An 18,849-nucleotide genomic window follows, 5' to 3' on the forward strand; every position below is an offset into this window, starting at 1 on the left:
GAAAATCTATTATTCCCAAAATTGAAACCTTCATCTGGTTGTCAATATTATTATGATACCAGCAAGAATGAGTATTTCTGTAAAAAGAAATGATTTAAATCAAGTCTTACTGAAGAATAATTTAAATCCTGATTTAAAGTGACTTGATTTAAATCAAATCCACCCTGATTAAAGCCTTGGGCAGAAATGGTGGGAGTTTTGAGTGTGTTCTGGAGTGTTCACATGGGTTTTTATTTTATTTTATTTATGTATTTACCTATACCCCACTCCCCCCCCTTCATTGGGACTCAAGGCGGCTTACAGATAAGATAAGAACCGCTAAAAAACAGTTGTATTTTTTTATTACAGCTACCTGATGAATTTCATCCTGGACGCCACTTTGGGGATGCTGTTAATTTGGTTCGGCGTTAAAATGGTGTCCTGGGTTGTGGAGGGTCAGAAATGCATGCATCTTGTCTTCGGGGAGTATGGTAAGTCGAGACCAATCTACTTCAGATGGTTGGCGGTTCGAATCCGCACAATGGGGTGAGCTCCCGTTGCTCTGTCCCAGCTCCTGCCAACCTAGCAGTTTGAAAGCACACCAGTGCAAGTAGATAAATAGGTACCATTGTGGCAGGAAGGTAAACGGTGTTTCCATGCACTCTGGCTTCCATCACGGTGTCCCATTGCACCAGAAGCAGTTTAGTCATGCTGGCCACATGACCCAGAAAGGGAACCTTGACCTTGACCTTGGGCTAGTCACACTTCTCTGAAGTCTCTCAGCCCCACTCACCTCACAGAGTGTTTGTTGTGGGGGAGGAAGGGAAAGGAGATTGTGAGCTACTTTGAGACTCCTTAGGGTAGTGATAAAGCAGGATATCAAATCCAAACTACTCTTCTTCTTCTTCTTCTTCTTCTTCTTCTTCTTCTTCTTCTTCTTCTCCTTCTCCTTCTCCTCCTCCTCCTCCTCCTCCTCCTCCTCCTCCTTTCCTTAACTTGTTTTGACCCAATAACAAGGGACATGTACTCAAGTGAAGTTGTCTTCCTGCCCAGAATTATGTGGCAAGATTCAGAGAAGACGCTTTCATAGAATTGTTGAGTTGGAAGGGGTACCAAGAGGATCATCTAGTACAACCCCTTGCGAAAGACATACCCTTGAAATTACAAAACACTGCTTAATTTTGGTAGTAGATAGGTAGCCGTGTTGGTCTGCCATAGTCAAAATAAAAAAATTCCTTCCAGTAGCACCTTAAAGACCAACTAAGTTAGTTCTTGGTATGAGCTTTCGTGTGCATGCACACTTCTTCAGATACACACTTAAGATGCTTCAGATCTTCAGATCTTCAGATGCTTAATTTTGGTCTGTTCTGAAATGGTCTTTTTTTGTGGCAGCTTCTCCTTATGGTTCCACTGGGTGGCAGCAGTTCCTACCAAATGCGAAATCTAACTTCACGGACAGCTCTTAAACCTCACTTTGCCTGATGTGAGATAAATTGTCAGTCCTGATACTTAAAGAGCACCCCCCCACCCCACCCCCAGTTTACATTTCATTTTATAACATATATACGACAGGGAGAGCAATTATAACAGGCAAATATTAAAAGATTAAAACAACACCACAAATAGGCATGCAAAATGAGTACAGTTGCGCAGGGGTTAAAGTAAAGTCCAAGTAAAGACTATTAGTGTTATCATGTTGCAAACACCTTTTTGGATGTTAGTAGGGGAGCTGGTGGGGACGTGGGTGGCGCTGTGGGTAAAACCTCAGTGCCTAGGACTTGCCGATCGTATGGTCGGCGGTTCGAATCCCCGCGGCGGGGTGAGCTCCTGTCGTTCGGTCCCAGCTCCTGCCCACCTAGCAGTTCGAAAGCACTCTTAAGTGCAAGTAGATAAATAGGGACCGCTTTATAGCGGGAAGGTAAACGGCATTTCCGTGTGCTGCGCTGGTGCTGGCTCGCCAGCTGCAGCTTCGTCACGCTGGCTACGTGACCCAGGAGTGTCTTCGGACGGCGACGGCTCACGGCCTCTAGAGCTAGATGAGCACGCAACCCTAGAGTCGGACACAACTGGCCCGTACGGGCAGGGGTACCTTTACCTTTAGGGGAGCTGGTACTGTTCTTACTGGCTAAATGGAACGGGCCAGAAAATAGCATCTTCTGAGTTTACACCAATAAAACTCAGAGACGTGAGGAGTTAAGAGTCCATTGTTTATTGCAAAGCAATAGGTTACAGTCGGATCGTTCTGCAAAACTGCAACCCCGCATAGCTGTCAACGTTTTCCCTTTTTTAAGGGAAATTCCCTTATTCCGAATAGGATTCCTTGCAAGAAAAGGGAAAAGTTGACAGCTATGCAATCCTGCCCGGTGGTCCAGGCAGTGGTATTTATAAAGTTTCAAACAAAGCATTTCAGTTTCCACCAATCATATGCAGTGGTACCTCTGGATGCGAACAGGATCCATTCCAGAGCCCCGTTCGCAACATGAGCAGAACGCAACCCACGTCTGTGCATGCGCAGGTTGTGATTCGCTGCTTCTGCACATGCGCGTGGCATCATTTTGAGCGTATGCGCGAGCAGCAAAACCCGGAAGTAACCCGTTCCGTTACTTCCGGGTCGTCGCGGAACCTGAAAACGCTCAACCTGAAGCAACTTTAACCCGAGAAATGACTGTACATCATTACCTCATTTCATGTTTAATACACATGCGCAATAAGCACTGGCAATTCCTGCTGATTAAGTTCTGATTCCCACCGTGTTCTGTTACATTGTGTTAGTGTGGATGTTGGGAACCTACGTGTAGCCATTTGCACCACGTAGCAACTTATGTTCTAGCTTTTGGCTGTATCTTTGTAATTCACATATTAGCTGTATTTCTGCCCCAATTTTGGGGGAGGCGGTGACGGCAAGATGCAAAATCATCAGTTTCATAAAGCAACAGGTTACCATAACTTCCCTGTTAGAAGTGCACTCAAGGATTTCCAGGGGTACACACTATCACATTTATTGTGGCCCTTTGGGCCACTGCCACAGTCAGATGATAAAGTATCATTGAGATTTCCCGGGCTTGTGAAGAGAGTTGTCTTGAAAATGGTGGCTCTGTTGTATGTGTCGTAAAAACAAACAAACCCAAATCATAAAAAGTGTCTGGAGGTTCTGTTGTTGTTTAGTTGAGCAGGCCAGGCACTCCTGTCTTCCACTGCCTCCCGCAGTTTGGCCAAACTCATGCTGGTAGCTTCGAGAACACTGTCCAACCATCTCGTCCTCTGTCGTCCCCTTCTCCTTGTGCCCTCCATCTTTCCCAACATCAGGGTCTTTTCCAGGGAGTCTTCTCTTCTCATGAGGTGGCCAAAGTCTTGGAGCCTCAGCTAAAGGATCTGTCCTTCCAGTGAGCACTCAGGGCTGATTTCCTTCCGAATGGAGAGGTTTGATCTTCTTGCAGTCCATGGGACTCTCAAGAGTCTCCTCCAGCACCAGAATTCAAAATCTGATGGTTCTAGTTCTTGCCAAAACCATCCTTGCCGAAATATCACATGGCAGTGAACTCAAAGCAGTCCATTTTCTACCATTGCCCTGCATAGCCTTCCCCTCTGTTCTACATGAAACATCAACCATCGCTCGCCTCAGCCAACTCAGCAAAAGCATCTCTTTCTGCCCAGGATTTCCCTGATTTGTGGCATTCTTTCTGAATTCCTGTTTTTTATCTGTGCTACGGCTGGGCGATATAGCAATATATCATCTGAAACCTGTTTGAAGGCCATATAGTGATATCGGTTTCGGAATTTTTGACCTGGCAATATGTCGCGAATCATGACGTGTGTTTGTGTGCTGTGCAAAAATCACAATGTGGGGAAAACTGTGAAGCCATCCAACCAAGGCTGGATTTAGGTTTGATGAGGCTCTAAGCTGCTGAAGGTATTGGGGCCCTTTGTATGTCCAGCTGTCCTTTGTCAACAACAAATTGCCACTGTTTTTGTGTGCTGAATATATGCTATCTGGTAATTTGTGGACCTAATAGGGACACGGGTGGAGCTGTGGGTTAAACCACAGAGCCTAGGACTTGCCGATCGTAAGGTCGGCGGTTCGAATCCCCGTGACGGAGTGAGCTCCTGTGGCTCTGTACCAGCTCCTGCCAACCTAGCAGTTTGAAAGCACGCCAGTGCAAGTAGATAAATAGGTACCGCTCCGGTGGGAAGGTAAACGGCATTTCCCTGTGCTGCTCTGGTTCGCCAGAAGCGGCTTAGTCATGCTGGCCCATGGCATGGAAGCTGTACACCGGCTCCCTCAGCCAGTAAAGCGAGATGAGCGCTGCAACCCCAGAGTCGGTCACGACTGGACCTAATGGTCAGGGGTCCCTTTACCTCTAATAGGTATCTCAAGCCATTTGCACATGTTGCCATGCAACCAGTCCATGCAGAATGTAGGCACCCTATATATAGAAATGAGCAAAATGAGTAATATTTTAGGGAGCAGGCTAGCAGGCGGAGCCCATTACTTACATCATAGGAGCCTACACAACACAAAACACTGTTGCTGTATGTAGGTTTTATTTTATTTGTTTTTTATCTTATATTTTGGAAATGTACATTCAGGTGTTTTTTCCTTTACATTTTTTGGGGGGCCCCAAGAGAGTGGGGCCCTAAGCTATAGTTTGTGTATCTTATACATAAATCTGGCACAGCACCCAATGGCTCTACATTGCTCCATCCTTGTTTCAGACATCGCGTTACATCAGCATATTGCGATGTTTCCTTGGCGACATATCGCAATGTTGAAAACCAGCCCTAATCAGTGTTTATAATACTCCTTCATGCTGTACCTTGGTTTTTATAAGATTGCAAAGACAGGGTGGGCTTGTTGAAAACGTGTGAGACTGTGCCTGGTTAAAATCTCAGGAACCAGAAGAGAAGCTGAGAGCAAAACATTGGCTAGGACAAATGAGGGTTTCCCATCCCTTTCAAAATTTAACAATATTTAGTTATTTGCCTCCTTTTCCAGGCAGAGCCAGTACAGCTGCCTGGGGTATGGTGGAGGTGGGAGGAAGCTATAGTTTAGAAGGCGCCCGGTTGACTTAAGACTGTTCAAGCATCTTTCGTGATCAGGTTTGTGTTTGGGCTGTGGGAAACATGAGTCTTCTGTTTCGGTTGCTGGATTTTGAACCGAAGGCCTGTGTGTGTGTTTTGATTCTGGCCTGTTGTCATGGCGGCGTTCAAACATTTCCATCACAATTCCTATTCCCCGAAGAGCAGCCAAAACGAGTTCTTAACCATTTTTGTTTGGCTTCAAAAAGAAATCATTCTTCCTCCCCATCTTCTGCTCTCCCCACCCCTACCCTCCATGGAGATTTTTGAAGCGTGAGCAATCAAGATAGGGAAACACCTGCCTCCTTTTAAAAACCCAGCGTCACGAATTTGCTGGCAGGCAAACCTGTTTGCAGACCTTCGGAGGCTGATGGGGACACATATCAATGTGTGGGACCATCAAAGGGTTTTTTTTCCAGGCAAGGCAGGGCCTCCTTGGTGGTAGTTTTCTGCTTGTTGAATGTCCTCCCTGGTGAGGTGCATGTCCTCCCCCCCCCCTTATTAACATTGAGGAAAAATTAAAAATACAGTGGTGCCTCGCAAGACGAAAATCCGTTCTGTGATTCTCTTCGTCTAGCGGTTTTTTCGTCTTGCGAAGCAAGCCCATTGACGGATTAGCGGCTTTTAGCTGCTTTTAGCGGCTTATCTGCTGATCGGATCAGCTGATAAGCGGCTTAGCGGCTTAGAAAAAGGGGGGGAGGGGAAAAAACCCCGCAGGAACTCACAAGACATTTTCGTCTTGCGAAGCAAGCCCATAGGAGATTCGTTTTGCGAAGCACCTCCAAAACGGAAAACTCTTTCGTCTAGCGAGTTTTCCGTCTTGCGAGGCATTCGACTTGCGGGGCACCACTGTATTCTTGCTCACCCTGATATTGGGTTGCTAAACGGTGCTGTGTGTTGTTCAGCTGAGTTTTACTTCAGTGCTGAAGATTATAGAATTGTTGAGTCGCAAGGGACCACGTGGGTCATCTAGTCCAACCCCCTGCAATGAAGGAATCTTTCACCCAACGTGGGGTTCAAACCCACAACCCTGAAATTAAGAGTCTTGTGCTCTTTGGCCCCAGGCTCAACCCCCAGTCATCTGAACCCCACTCCCTCCTCATCTCGGCACCTAGACAACTTCACAGGGCTGTTGTGGAATTACATTGGAAGAGAGAAACATGTACGCCGCCAAGATCTCTCAGGGCGGGGTGTCACAGCTTGGTTCATGGGCGATTGAAGTCCGGGCTGGGGACGTCGGGACAGGGGTCAAGATGGCGGGGTGGGAGCAGGAACAGGGGTCCAGAAGCCAGGAGTCAGGGGGTCAGAGAGCCAGGAGTCAAGAAGCCAAGTCCGAGGGTCAGGAAACAAGGAGTCACGAAGTCAGGGGTCCGAAGATCAAGGAACAAGGAGTCATGAAGTCAAGGGTCCGAGGAACAAGGAGTCACGAAGTCAGGGGTCCAACGATCAAGAAGCAGGGAGTCAAACGCAGCAAGGCAGGAAGTGTGTTCCTGCGGCAAAGAGCCGAAGGGAAATGCTGACCTTATATCCCTTCCCAGCTCTGTGAGTTACCAATCGGCCTCATCTGTTCCTCACCAGAACAAACTTAGGAAGGCTCCAGTCCTGCAAAGTCCTATTGGTCACAGGGCCTGGCACCAGCACACACACCTGACACTGGGGGCGGGGGGAGAGAAAGGTGAGATCTAAGCATATTAAAAAATATAAAAATTACTTGGATTGAACTATCTGAACCATGGGTAGGCAAACTAAGGCCCGGGGGCCGAATCTGGCCCAATCACCTTCTCAATCCGGCCCATGGACGGTCCGGGAATCAGCGTGTTTTTACATGAGTAGAATGTGTCCTTTTATTTAAAATGCATCTCTGGGTTATTTGTGGGGCATAGGAATTCAGTCATTCATTTTTTTCAAAATATAGTCTGGCCCCCCACAAGGTCTGAGGGATAGTGGACCCTGCTGAAAATGTTTGCTGACCCCTAATCTGGACTGTTGTCTTGATTTCAAGTGCTTCTGGGGAAAACCAGCGACCATCTGTCATGGATGCTTTAGCTGTGATACCTTGCATTGCTGCGGGTTGGGCTAGATGACCCTCGGGTCCCTTCAGTCTCTATGCTTCTGTGAAGCGCTCTCTGTCCAGCCAAAGCATCGTGGGCAAATGGCCTGCCTGTTCAATTCTGTTGCCTGTACCACGTGACGCAAGGGCATCATTCATCTTCAATGCACGGCCTCCTTTGCCAAGATGTCAAGCAAAGCTCTCCCCCTTTAAATGCAAGTGACCTTTCAATATTGGCTTTTGTGCTTTGTGCAGAGGAGTAACTGTTCTCTGGGCTTCTATCCAGCCTTTGCTGTCTTTTATAGCTGCTCGTGCGTCTTCCGATATGTACGTGAGTTTGCACAGTTTCACATAAAGACTCAGTAAATCAGGCAGGCTAATGTCTCGGGTCTGCTGCTTGCTCAGCGCCTTGGAATCGCGGCGGATTAAAAATAATCCCAGGGTGCAGCTCATAGCAAAAGCAGCAACGCTCCCTTACAAGGCAGTCAAATTCCACCATCTCCTGGGAAGTGCGTGTGCACCCCGGAGGGGAAGTTTTGGTCCTGGAGGGCAGTGGAGAAACGAGCTAGGAAAGACGGAAGCTGAGATTTGGGACTTGTCTTTGCTGCAGACAGTGGTGGCAATGGGTGCTCAATGGTACTTGTGCTGTGGATGGTAGGAAGACCACCAGCAGGGGGCGCCAGAGCCAGCCACAGGCAGAGCCGTCTGCCGGAAAGGACCATAGCTCAGTGGTAGAGCACCTGCTTTGCATGCGTAAGGTCCTGGGTTCAAGTCCCGGCACTTTCGGGTAGGGCTAGGAATTGCCCCCTGTGTGAAGAGTTACCCTGCTGCCAGTAGGTGAAGACCAGGGGTCAGCAAACTTACTGCGCCTCGGGCCGGTGTCTCCAGTTCCGATCGTGCGGCAGGCCAGAGGACGGTGGAGCGCATGCCCATACACATGCGCACACGCTATTTCCGGTGCACTTCCAGGTCGGAGGTGTCGGGATCTCCGCTCGGCCAAGCTGATAAAGTTCATCTTCCTCCGAGTCCTTCGGAATCGCCTCCCGACGAATAATTAACGACCTGAGCCTTTGATAAGGCCTCAGGCACGTTCCCCCATTCAGCAGAGAATCCAGCACAGGGAAGCGATGAGATTTATGGCTACATCGCTATGCTTTATTTCTTACCACGCAGACAGCAAAGAAATGTACATCCTCTCTCTATGAAAGCAGAATGCAACCGAACAAAGGAACAAAGGAATCAGGAAACCAGTAACGTCACATCCGTCTCTAGTCTCCCGTGAGACTTCCAATAGTCTGGACTGTCTCTGGAATGTAAACAGAGCCTTGTGACTCTAAGCAGCTGCACAGTGGCAAACAGAAACTAACAGGGGGAGCACCGGAAATAGCTTGTGTGCATGTGCACGGGCCTCCTCCAACCCAGATGTGCACCGGAAATAACGCTTGCACATGCGCAAATAATGCTTGCGCATGTGCACAAGCTATTTCCGGTGCTCCTCTGATCCGGAAGTGGGGAGCCGTGCAGCACAGCGTCGGTAAGAGGAGGTGGCGGCAGTGGGGGTCGCCGCGAGCCAGATAAATGAGTCCCTCGGGCCTTATCTGGCCCGTGGGCCTTAGTCTGGGGACCCCTGGTGAAGACAATACTGATCTAGATGTGGTTGGACTTGATACAAGGCCATTTCTTGTGTTAAAACCCTCCTGACTGGTCATAGGTAAGTCAACAGGCAGGTGGGAACTGGCTGAGAGCAGTCTAAGGTTGGTGGGGCGCAGTGCCCAGTTTGCCCTAATGAGTCATCTGTCACTGGTTGCGCCGACCCAGCAGGCTCCTCTTATGTCATTAGCTATTGAATTGTAGAGTCTGAAGGGACCCCAAGGGTCATCTAGTCCAACCCCCTGCAATGCAGGGGAATCTCAGCTAAAGCGTCCAGGACAGATGGCCATCCAACCTCTGCTTAAAAACCTCCAAGGATGGAGAGCCCACAGTCTCCCAAGGGAGATCGTTCCACTGTGTTGTATTTTGCATAAACACACCTTTATTTTTATTTTTTTATAAATGTTTTTATTAGCATTTTCAACATAACAACATATCAAAACGTATCATATTCATTATTTCCTCCCTTTCCCCTCAAACCCTCCCTCCCCTCCCCCAAAGACTTCCCTCAGCTCCTCTCTCTGATTTCTCAGCACATATTATTCTCTGCATATTATAAAATTATACAAGTCCTTCCATTATCTGTCTACCATGTTATCAATCAATAAATTTGTGTATGTTTATTCAAAACCTGCCAAGGAGTCCAGTTCATTTTGTTCTTTTTAAATAGTTTGTGAAAAGTTCCCATTCTTCTTTAAAGTCACAGCTGTTCTTGTCTCGCAGTTTGTATGTCAGTATAGCCAATTCTGTGTAGTTCATCAATTTCTCTTGCCACCACTCTTTTGTCAGGGTTTCCTCATTCTTCCATCCTTGTGCTATCAAGACTCTTGCCGCTGTTGTTGCATACATAAATAAATTCTTTTTTTTCCTTGGCAGGTCTTGTCCTACAATCCCTAACAAAAATGCTTCTGGGTTTTTTTTAAGAAATGTCATTTTAAACATTTTCTTCAACTCATTATATATCATTTCCCAATTTTTTTAAACTGCATAAACACACCTTTAACAGCTCAAAAAGTGTTTCGTTCACATTATCCCAGATATCTTCCACTTGTTGCCATCTCAGTAAAGGTGGTGCCAAGGTTTAGTGCGGACACGGCCATTGGTAGTAGAGCGTCCTACTTCTTCTCTGCCCAGCCACTTGGCACTGAACAACAGGGATGAACTAGGAAGATGGTCCAGTGACTTTTCCATCATTTCTCTTACAGATGCCATTGGATTTCGCTTCTCCAAAGTTTAAAAGCCGCAGCCCTTGTTTCTTAGGCAGGCCCAAGTGCTAAACAAACCCTTTCCCTGCCTTTCCTCTGTCTCATCCCTCTTTCCACTTGATGCATGTGCAGCCTTTGGGGAGAGATGATATTTTGGGGGCTGGCTCGGACTCTTGACTTTGAAAAACATGCGGTTTCGTCTCAGCTTCTTTTTCAGTCTCTGCCAGAAACAGTCTGCTTCCTCGCAGCATAACTCAAGGAACGGGATGGGCTGCATTCTTACACGGACCAGCCATTCCAGTTTCAAGCAGCGCTCAGTGCATTTAAATAATAATAATAATAATAATAATAATAATAATAATAATAATAATAATAATAGCGTAATATATCTATAGAATACAGACAGCCCTGCTTGGAAATGAGTTGCTGAATCAGTTTCTCCTCCTGATAAGTGCAGAAGAAACTACGGAGCAGTTTGCTGATTGACCTGGCTAAAACTCATATGGTTTGCTGTCTAGGGGCCGATAACTCTGTTCGGCTTTCTCAGTATTTTCCAAATTTGTCATTGCTAATGCACGCTTTTGTTCCTGAGTGGGGGGGGGGCTTGGGCAAGCAAAGCCCCCAACAGGCCTTTGGCTGCATTTTTACTGGCAGGTCAAAATGTTTTCAGTTACTAATTTCCAGAGGGGAAGCTGTGATCGCCCGCTACAGCAGAAGCGGATAAATAATAATGCAGAAAGTGAGGAGGAATTAAAGAACCTTTTATTGAGGGTGAAAGAGGAGGGCGCAAAATATGGTCTGAAGCTCAAGATCAAAAAAACGAAGATCATGGCCACTGGTCCCATCACCTCCTGGCAAATAGAAGGGGAAGAAATGGAGGCAGTGAGAGATTTTTTTTGGGGGGGGGGCTCCATGATCACTGCAGATGGTGACAGCAGTCATGAAATTAAAAGACGCCTGCTTCTTGGGAGAAAAGCAATGACAAACCTAGACAGCATCTTAAAAAGTAGAGACATCACCTTGCCAACAAAGGTCTGTGTAGTTAAAGCTATGGTTTTCCCAGTAGTGATGTATGGAAGTGAAAGCTGGACCATAAAGAAGGCCGATCGCCGAAGAATTGATGCTTTTGAATGATGGTGCTGGAGGAGACTCTTGAGAGTCCCATGGACTGCAAGAAGATCAAACCTCTCCATTCTGAAGGAAATCAGCCCTGAGTGCTCACTGGAAGGACAGATCCTGAAGCTGAGGCTCCAAGACTTTGACCACCTCATGAGAAGAGATGACTCCCTTGAAAAGACCCTGATGTTGGGAAAGATGGAGGGCACAAGGAGAAGGGGACAACAGAGGACGAGATGGTTGGACAGTGTTCTCGAAGCTACCAGCATGAGTTTGACCAAACTGCGGGAGGCAGTGGAAGACAGGAGTGTCTGGCGTGCTCTGGTCCATGGGGTCGGACACGACTAAACAACTAAACAACAACAACAAAAACCTTGTGGTGCCTTAAAAGGCAGCAAGTTCATTGGGGGCAGCAGTTCCTAAACTGTGGCCTGTGAGCATCATCTAGGTTTCCTGCAGTGTGTCTGGAAAAATATACAGTAATTAAAAATCATGCATCATCTAGCACAGCACATTACAGTTGCTACAGTAATGAAGTGAACGGAAGAATTATGAAGTGGTCCGCTAAGACCCTCAGCAATTTTCATGTGGTCCATGGGGGAACCATAGTATTATGGGATGTGCTCTGAAGAACTCAGAAAGTGTAGTTTCCTTACACTTGTGGCATAATAAACTTGTTGGTCATTTAAGGTGAATTTTAGTTGCTCCATCAGCTTGGATAACAAAACAGTTATCAACAGCAATTTTCCTTGCAGGTCTTACCGTTTTCTGCTATCGTTGTTGTATCTGTTTTAAGGTACGTGGGTTTGTTGGGTTTTTGAGCCTTTTGTGCACATTCCTTTTTACAGATAGGTAGCCGTGTTGGTCTGCCATAGTCAAAATAAAAAAATTCCTTCCAGTAGCACCTTAAAGACCAACTAAGTTAGTTCTTGGTATGAGCTTTCGTGTGCATGCACACTTCTTCAGATACACGTGTGCACACGAAAGCTCATACCAAGAACAAACTTAGTTGGTCTTTAAGGTGCTACTGGAAGGAATTTTTTTATTTTTATTCCTTTTTAGGCATCGCATTTGGAAAAGGAGCCAAGAAAAGGTTCAAGTGAATCATAACTTGTGGGCGGTTTTTGCCTATTTAGTGTGCATCGCTGTGACATATTTCTATTTTTGTAAATAGACACTTCGACTATTGGCACTGACCAGGGATGTTTTGTAGAATTGCTGCAATTCCTTAGGAGTGTCAGAAGCACTTATAAGCGCAGAACGTAACTCAGCTTCCTAAGGATGTCAGCTTTCATTCTTTCCACATACAATACAGACATACAGGAAACAGGTTTCTAGCCCTTATGTTTATAAAGAGATGGATGAAAGAATATTGGCTCTACAAACCCAGATGCAAATAAAAAACAGAAATACAGACTGGAAAAGTACGCAACCAAACAATTCAAAAAGAAAAAGAACCCACCTAAGATTTAAAAGAAAGATGGGGGGGGGGCAAGGGAATGTATATTTATTCCAAAATATCTGTAGTAAAAAGCTCTTTCTGTCTGTCCGTCTTGACCAGGGGTCAGCAAACTTTTTCAGCAGGGGGCCAATCCACTGTCCCTCAAACCTTGTGGTGGGCCGGACTATATTTTTTTGGGGGGAAATGAACAAATTCCTATGCCCCACAAATAGCCCAGAGGTGCATTTTAAATAAAAGCACACATTCTACTCATGTAAAAACACGCTGATTCCCGGACCGTCTGTGGGCTGGATTTAGAAGGCGATTGGGCCGGATCTGATCCCCAGGCCTTAGTTTGCCTCCCCATGGTCTTGACGTATTTCGTCCTAAAATGCAGTGTTTTTTAAATGTATTTTGGTCCTTTAAAAAATAAATAAAAACAACTGACTATTTTGCAAAATGTGCAGAATCCAAAGGGTAATTTGTTCCGGCCCAGGTATCGTTAGTCCAGGAGGTCGTAATTAGGTCAATGTGCTTAAAAAGGCAGCCCAGACATTATTCTCCACCCCTAGCCAAACACAAAGGCCTCCAGTCTTGTTGGATTTTCAATTGCCCTGGAATAACACCCCCCCCCCCACTGGCACATCACACAAACAGTTTGGGGGTCCGCCCTAGATCTCCAAACACCGTACCCTGCACTGGGAAGGGAGGACAGCAGGACTGGGATTGGAGAAACACAAGCCCAGAGCTCCCTCAGGCATGCAAACTAATTTCCCCCATTTCTTCTGGACCCTGGCCTATAAATTCTCCCATAAACACTTCATTTGCAACCCTCTTCTTTTTCGCAAGAAAATATTTTGCAGATGTCTTCGTGCCTCTAAATCTTCATTACCCCCCTTCTCTTCCAGTGTTCAGATCTTTGGGGACATCTGTTCTTTGCGCTGATGAATAACTGACCGTTTTGAGGGGTGCAAAACTTGTTTTATGTGGTTGCAAGCAGAGAGAGAACTTGGTGGTATCTGCAGTGCTTTTCCCATCCCAGTTGGCAGTAGCAGGTGGGCAGCTATGCTGGTTTTTTTTAATTTACACAGCACATCATTTGCACCCGAGCTTGACATTGCATCTGGAAATGTTTAGTGGCGTTGGAACAGCTGTGAGATGTTTAAAGGCCCCTGTAGTTTTGTTGTGGGTTTGTCTGTCTTTCTTTTTTTCCTGTTAGCTAACCTTTTCTTCTTCAAGGGTCACTGCGCACTGGCAGGGAGTAGATTACGAGCTCAAGAGAAGCAGAGTTCAAGTGCAGAAAGGAAACAATCCATTTGTTCTCTCTCACGGCCATGGAAGACAAGGGGTTTTTTTTGCCCATGACCCTGACCATTTGAGCCTATGTCTGTGTTTTGTGCAATGCCTGAATGATGTTAATGTCATTACATCATTCAGCGGCAGGGAATCTTTTTTCAGCCTGAGGGCCACATTAACCTTCTGGGCAATGTTCTGAGGGCCATTTGCTGATAATGGTTGAGGCCAATTTCCAACTGGAAATCACAAGAAGTTCCTACCATTGTGGAGCGGCAGTCGAAAATGACAGATTCTGCGGAACTAGCCAAACTGACCGGAAGGATTTGGAACCAGGATGGCCAGAGATTCCAGGACAATTGGAGTAAATTTATTGAGCATTTAAAGGACAGCTACAAAAAACTTAAAAACACTAGCAGGATTGAAGTAACTCCTACAATGTAAAACAGATAAGATGTGATGATAAAATACGTGAAAAGAACGTGATAAGGGATATCAACTGGAGGGAGGGAGGGAAGTCACAGCTCGGCAGAGCAAAAAGGTTTATATATTGATGAATGTATGGAAAGAAAGAATATGTAAAGAAAACAATAAAAAATTATTGGGGGGGGAGATAATGGGCGGGGCCAGATACAATAACAATTTGAACCGCATCCATCTGACCGGGTTGCCCCCACCACTCTGGGCAGCTTCCATCACACATAAAACATAATAAAACCTCAAACATTAAGAACTTCCCTATACAGTGGTACCACGGGTTAAGTACTTAATTCGTTCCAGAGGTCCGTTCTTAACCTGAAACTGTTCTTAACCTGAAGCGCCACTTTAGCTAATGGGGCCTCCCACTGCTGCCGTGCCGCCGGAGCACAATTTCTGTTCTCATCCTGAAGCAAATTTCTTAACTCTGGGTTAGCAGAGTCTGTAACCTGAAGCGTATGTAACCTGAGGTACCACTGTACCAGATGTCTTCTAAGGGTTATATAGTTATGGCATCTGACGGGAGGGCGTTCCATAGAGAGGGTGCCGCTACCGAGAAGGCCCTCTGCCTGGTTCCCTGTAGCTTCACTTCTCACAGCAAGGGAACCGCCAGAAGGCCCTCGGCGCTGGACCTCAGTGTCCGGGCAGAACGATGGGGCTGGAGACGCTTCTTCAGGTATACAGGACTGAGGCCATTTAGGGCTTTAAAGGTCAGCACCAGCACTTTGAATTGTGCCCGGAAGGTGTGTAATTCATAGCTGTCAACTTTTTCTCTTTTCTTGTGAGGAATCCTATTCGGAATAAGGGAATTTCCCTTAAAAAAGGGAAACGTTGACAGCTATGCCTCAGTGTCCAGGCTGGATGATGGAGGTGGAGACGCTCCTTCAGGTAGACAGGGCAGAAGCCATTACGGGCTTTAAAGGTCAGCACCAACACTTTGAATTGTGCTCTGAAGCACACAAGGGCACTGTCTTCTTTCTCTCACAAAGCAAAATAGGGCAAGGAGGGCGCACGGCTTCTCGCACAAAACTCGGCACCCACCTGGACCCAAGTCTCTGCAGCGCTAGTCTCCACACCAGTGCACTGACTCTCCAGAATTTGCTCTTTGTGCAAAGAGTTGACGTCAGTGAGCCACTGGGTTGCTTCTAAATCTTACGTAACTTTTGGAAATGTAGCAACCGTCTTTTTATCCCCGCAAGAGAACATCTGGATTTTCTTTTGAACGAGGTTGAATGCTTTTCTTCATAACACAATCATTTCAGAATGCCTGAATAAATTCCCATTTCTTCCTGCTTACAATGTTCTTCTCACTCGTCTTGCCTACATAATTAAGGGTGGCTGGTTACATGCCAGCAAACCCTCACAGCTTCTGGTGTTTCAGATCCTCAAGATAGGAGACTCTCCAAGGGCCCAGAATCTCCCTAAGATTTTGATGGTGTCTCTTGCACTTCCTCATTCACCATCTCTATGGGTGCTGGAAAGTGCCCTCTGCCTTTGAGCTTTTTGCTCTCCTGCTTTCAAGGCTTGCTGGGTGCTGGGAGAGGGGGCTGGTCTGGAATGCTTTCTAAAGACACTGTGTCCGTCAGCTGTCGCCCCACTGGTGCTTCCTCTTCCTCTTCCTCCTTCTCCACCAGTGTGGTGGTAGTGGTTAAGAGTGGTAGACTCATAATCTGGTGAACCGTGTTCGCTTCCCCGCTCCTCCACATGCAGCTGCTGGGTGACCTTGGGCCAGTCACACTTCTCTGAAGTCTCTCAGCCTCACTCACCTCACAGAGTGTTTGTTGTGGGGGAGGAAGGGAAAAGGAGAATGTTAGCTGCTTTGAGACTCCTTCGGGTAGTGATAAAGCGGGATATCAAATTCAAACTCTTCTTCTTCTCTCCTCCTCCCCCTCCTCCTCCCATTATTTCCCAGCTTTCCCCCTCATCTGCCTCTGAACTGTGACCTCCCTCAAAAACCCCTGTTATAATTCTGAACTGTTGTCTTCTTCTCTGGAAGGTTCAGGCTGGGGGGTGGCGGTCTCCACCATTCCTCCTCTGCCCTGTCCCTGACACTTAATAGTCCTCCTCCTCCCCACTTTATTCTCACAACAGCCCTGAGAGGTAGTTTAGACTGAGAGTAAGTGTCTGGGCCCAAGTGTACCCAGTGGACTGAGTGGGGATTTGAACCCTGGTCTACCAGGTCCTAAGAGACACGGGTGGCGCTGTGGGTTAAACCACAGAGCCTAGGGCTTGCCGATCAGAAGGTTAGTGGTTCGAATCCCCGTGACGGGGTGACCTCCCGTTGCTCTGTCCCAGCTCCTGCCAACCTAGCAGTTCGAAAGCACGTCAAAGTACAAGTAGATAAATAGGTACCGCTCCAGCGGGAAGGTAAACGACGTTTCTGTGCGCTGCTCTGGTTCGCCAGAAGCGGCTTAGTCATGCTGGCCACATGACCCAGAAGCTGTACGCTGGCTCCCTCGGCCAATGAAGCGAGATGAGCGCCGCAACCCCAGAGTCGGCCGCGACTGGACCTAATGGTCAGGGGTCCCTTTACCTTTATCTACCAGGTCCTAGTCCAACACTCTAACCACTGTACTACAACAGCTCTCTGTTGTCTTGCAGATATGCATCAGTGTAAAAGAAAAAGCAGCTGGTGGTTGTTGAGTGCTGTCGGGTGATTGGCTTCCTTGTCAGCTTTGCCTATTCTTTTATAGGCCCACGGACTTGGGGTTCACCTCCATCATTTCGTTTTCTTCCAGGTGATCCTCCACAAGCAGCTGCTTGGATTGGACAATGCGTCCTCTACCTGTTGATTATGGTCTTTGAGAAGACGACAGTTGGCCTTGTCTTGCTCATTCCTGGCTGGACGAAGGTAAGAAAGGTGTATGTTAACTATTCCAAAAGAGGAGGCAGAAAAGGCTTGGCCTGAGGACAGGGGGGGGGAGCAAGCCGTCCCAAAGCTTTCCCCCAAAGAATCCTGGGAACTATCATTGGATAAGGGAGCTGCAGTGTTCTGAGTGGCGAAACAAACAATCCCTCTTTCTAGGGAACTCTGGGTATTGTAGGTCTGTAAGGGGAAGAGGGGGTCTCCAAACAACTCTCAGCACCCTTCTTAAACTACAATTCCCAGGATTCCCAGCCCTGACTGCTTAAAGCGGTACGATACTGTTTTGAATGCATAGTGCAGATGGGACCTTAATCTAGAGCATGGGTAGGCAAACTAAGGCCCGGGGGCTGGATCCGGCCCAATCTCCTTCTCAATCTGCCCCATGGACGGTCCGGGAATCATTGTGTTTTTACATGAGCAGAATGTGTCCTATAATTTAAAATGCACCTCTGGGTTATTTGTGGGGCCTGCCTGGTGTTTTTACATGAGTAGAATGTGTGCTTTTATTTAAAATGCATCTCTGGGTTATTTGTGGGGCACAAAATATAGCCCCCCACAAGGTCTGAGGGACAGTGGACGGGCCCCCTGCTGAAAAAGTTTGCTGTCCCCTGGTCTAGAGATACTTCTTGGGTTAGATTCAGTGGAGTCGCCCATACTTTCATGCATGGCTAATGAGTGAATTTGTAAAAAAATCAAAAAATTGTCCAGTAGCACCTTAGAGACCAACTAAGTTTGTTCTGGGTATAAGCTTTGTGACGCGTTCCTTTGAGCAACAGACAAGACACCTGAAACCCTGGGTTTGTTTTTAACCAGCGGATCTGCTCGCAAGGAAGGAATAGGGAAAACTATAAGGACGTAGGTGGTGCTGTGGGTTAAACCACAGAGCCTAGGGCTTGCCGTTCAGAAGGTTGGCAGTTTGAATCCCCGCAAGGGGGTGAGTTCCCGTTAGTCTGTCCCAGCTCCTGCCAACCTAGCAGTTCGAAAGCACATCAAAGTGCAAGTAGATAAATAGGTACCACTCTGGCGGGAAGGTAAACAGTGTTTCTGTGTGCTGCTCTGGTTCCCCAGAAGCAGCTCAGTCATGCTGGTCACATGACCTGGAAGCTGTACACCAGCTCCCTCAGCCAGTAAAGTGAGATGAGAGTTGTCTGCGACTGGACCTAACGGTCAGGGGTCCCTTTACCTTTAACCACCACGAAGGAATCCCTGATTCGCACATTCTTGCGAACGCATTCCCAAGTGGGCTGGGGACAGCTGAGTGTGATGCGTGGCTGCAGTTTTAAAATCTGTAGATCATTGTGAGATGAAAGGAAAATCGTGAACAACTTGGGTGTCTAGATTTCCTAAAACGCTGGGCTTGAAACTCACCAACTCTGCGCGAAGCCAGTTGTAACATTTTCAGACTTGGCAAGGCACATTTACGAATGTCCTCAACTGTAAACGTATCCTTTCCTCTCTAGATAGTGTGGGCAGGGATGATGGGATTTGTAGTTCTACCTAATATCTGAAGGGGATCACATGGACCAGACCTTGTTCAGTAAGCATGCAAGACGCATTTAATCTCTTTGAAAGGTGTGTGGTGTTTTATGCCTTTTCCAGCTTCAAGAGATTCTTCTGAACTACATTCCTGATCCACAGTTGGAGCTGGTGTTGGTGATGCTTGTGGTCCCTTTTATAGTCAACGTGAGTAACTTCT

General features: G+C 46.9%; 1 protein-coding gene across 1 annotated transcript in view; it reads left to right on the forward strand.

Moving 5' to 3' along the window:
- The window catches only part of LOC310688167 (store-operated calcium entry regulator STIMATE-like), a gene marked incomplete at its 5' end in the record, with an annotated part of 42,136 nt that overhangs the window by 12,628 nt on the left and 10,659 nt on the right, over window positions 1-18,849 (forward strand). The window contains 3 exons of the mRNA XM_083464289.1: window positions 349-470; window positions 17,026-17,138; window positions 18,753-18,836. Coding sequence (XP_083320415.1) covers window positions 349-470; window positions 17,026-17,138; window positions 18,753-18,836 — 319 coding nt within the window. The remainder of the gene's footprint in view (window positions 1-348; window positions 471-17,025; window positions 17,139-18,752; window positions 18,837-18,849) is intronic.

This window comes from Podarcis liolepis (assembly GCF_965112155.1).
Source record: "Podarcis liolepis genome assembly, chromosome: 10".
NCBI classification, from domain to species: domain Eukaryota; kingdom Metazoa; phylum Chordata; class Lepidosauria; order Squamata; family Lacertidae; genus Podarcis; species Podarcis liolepis.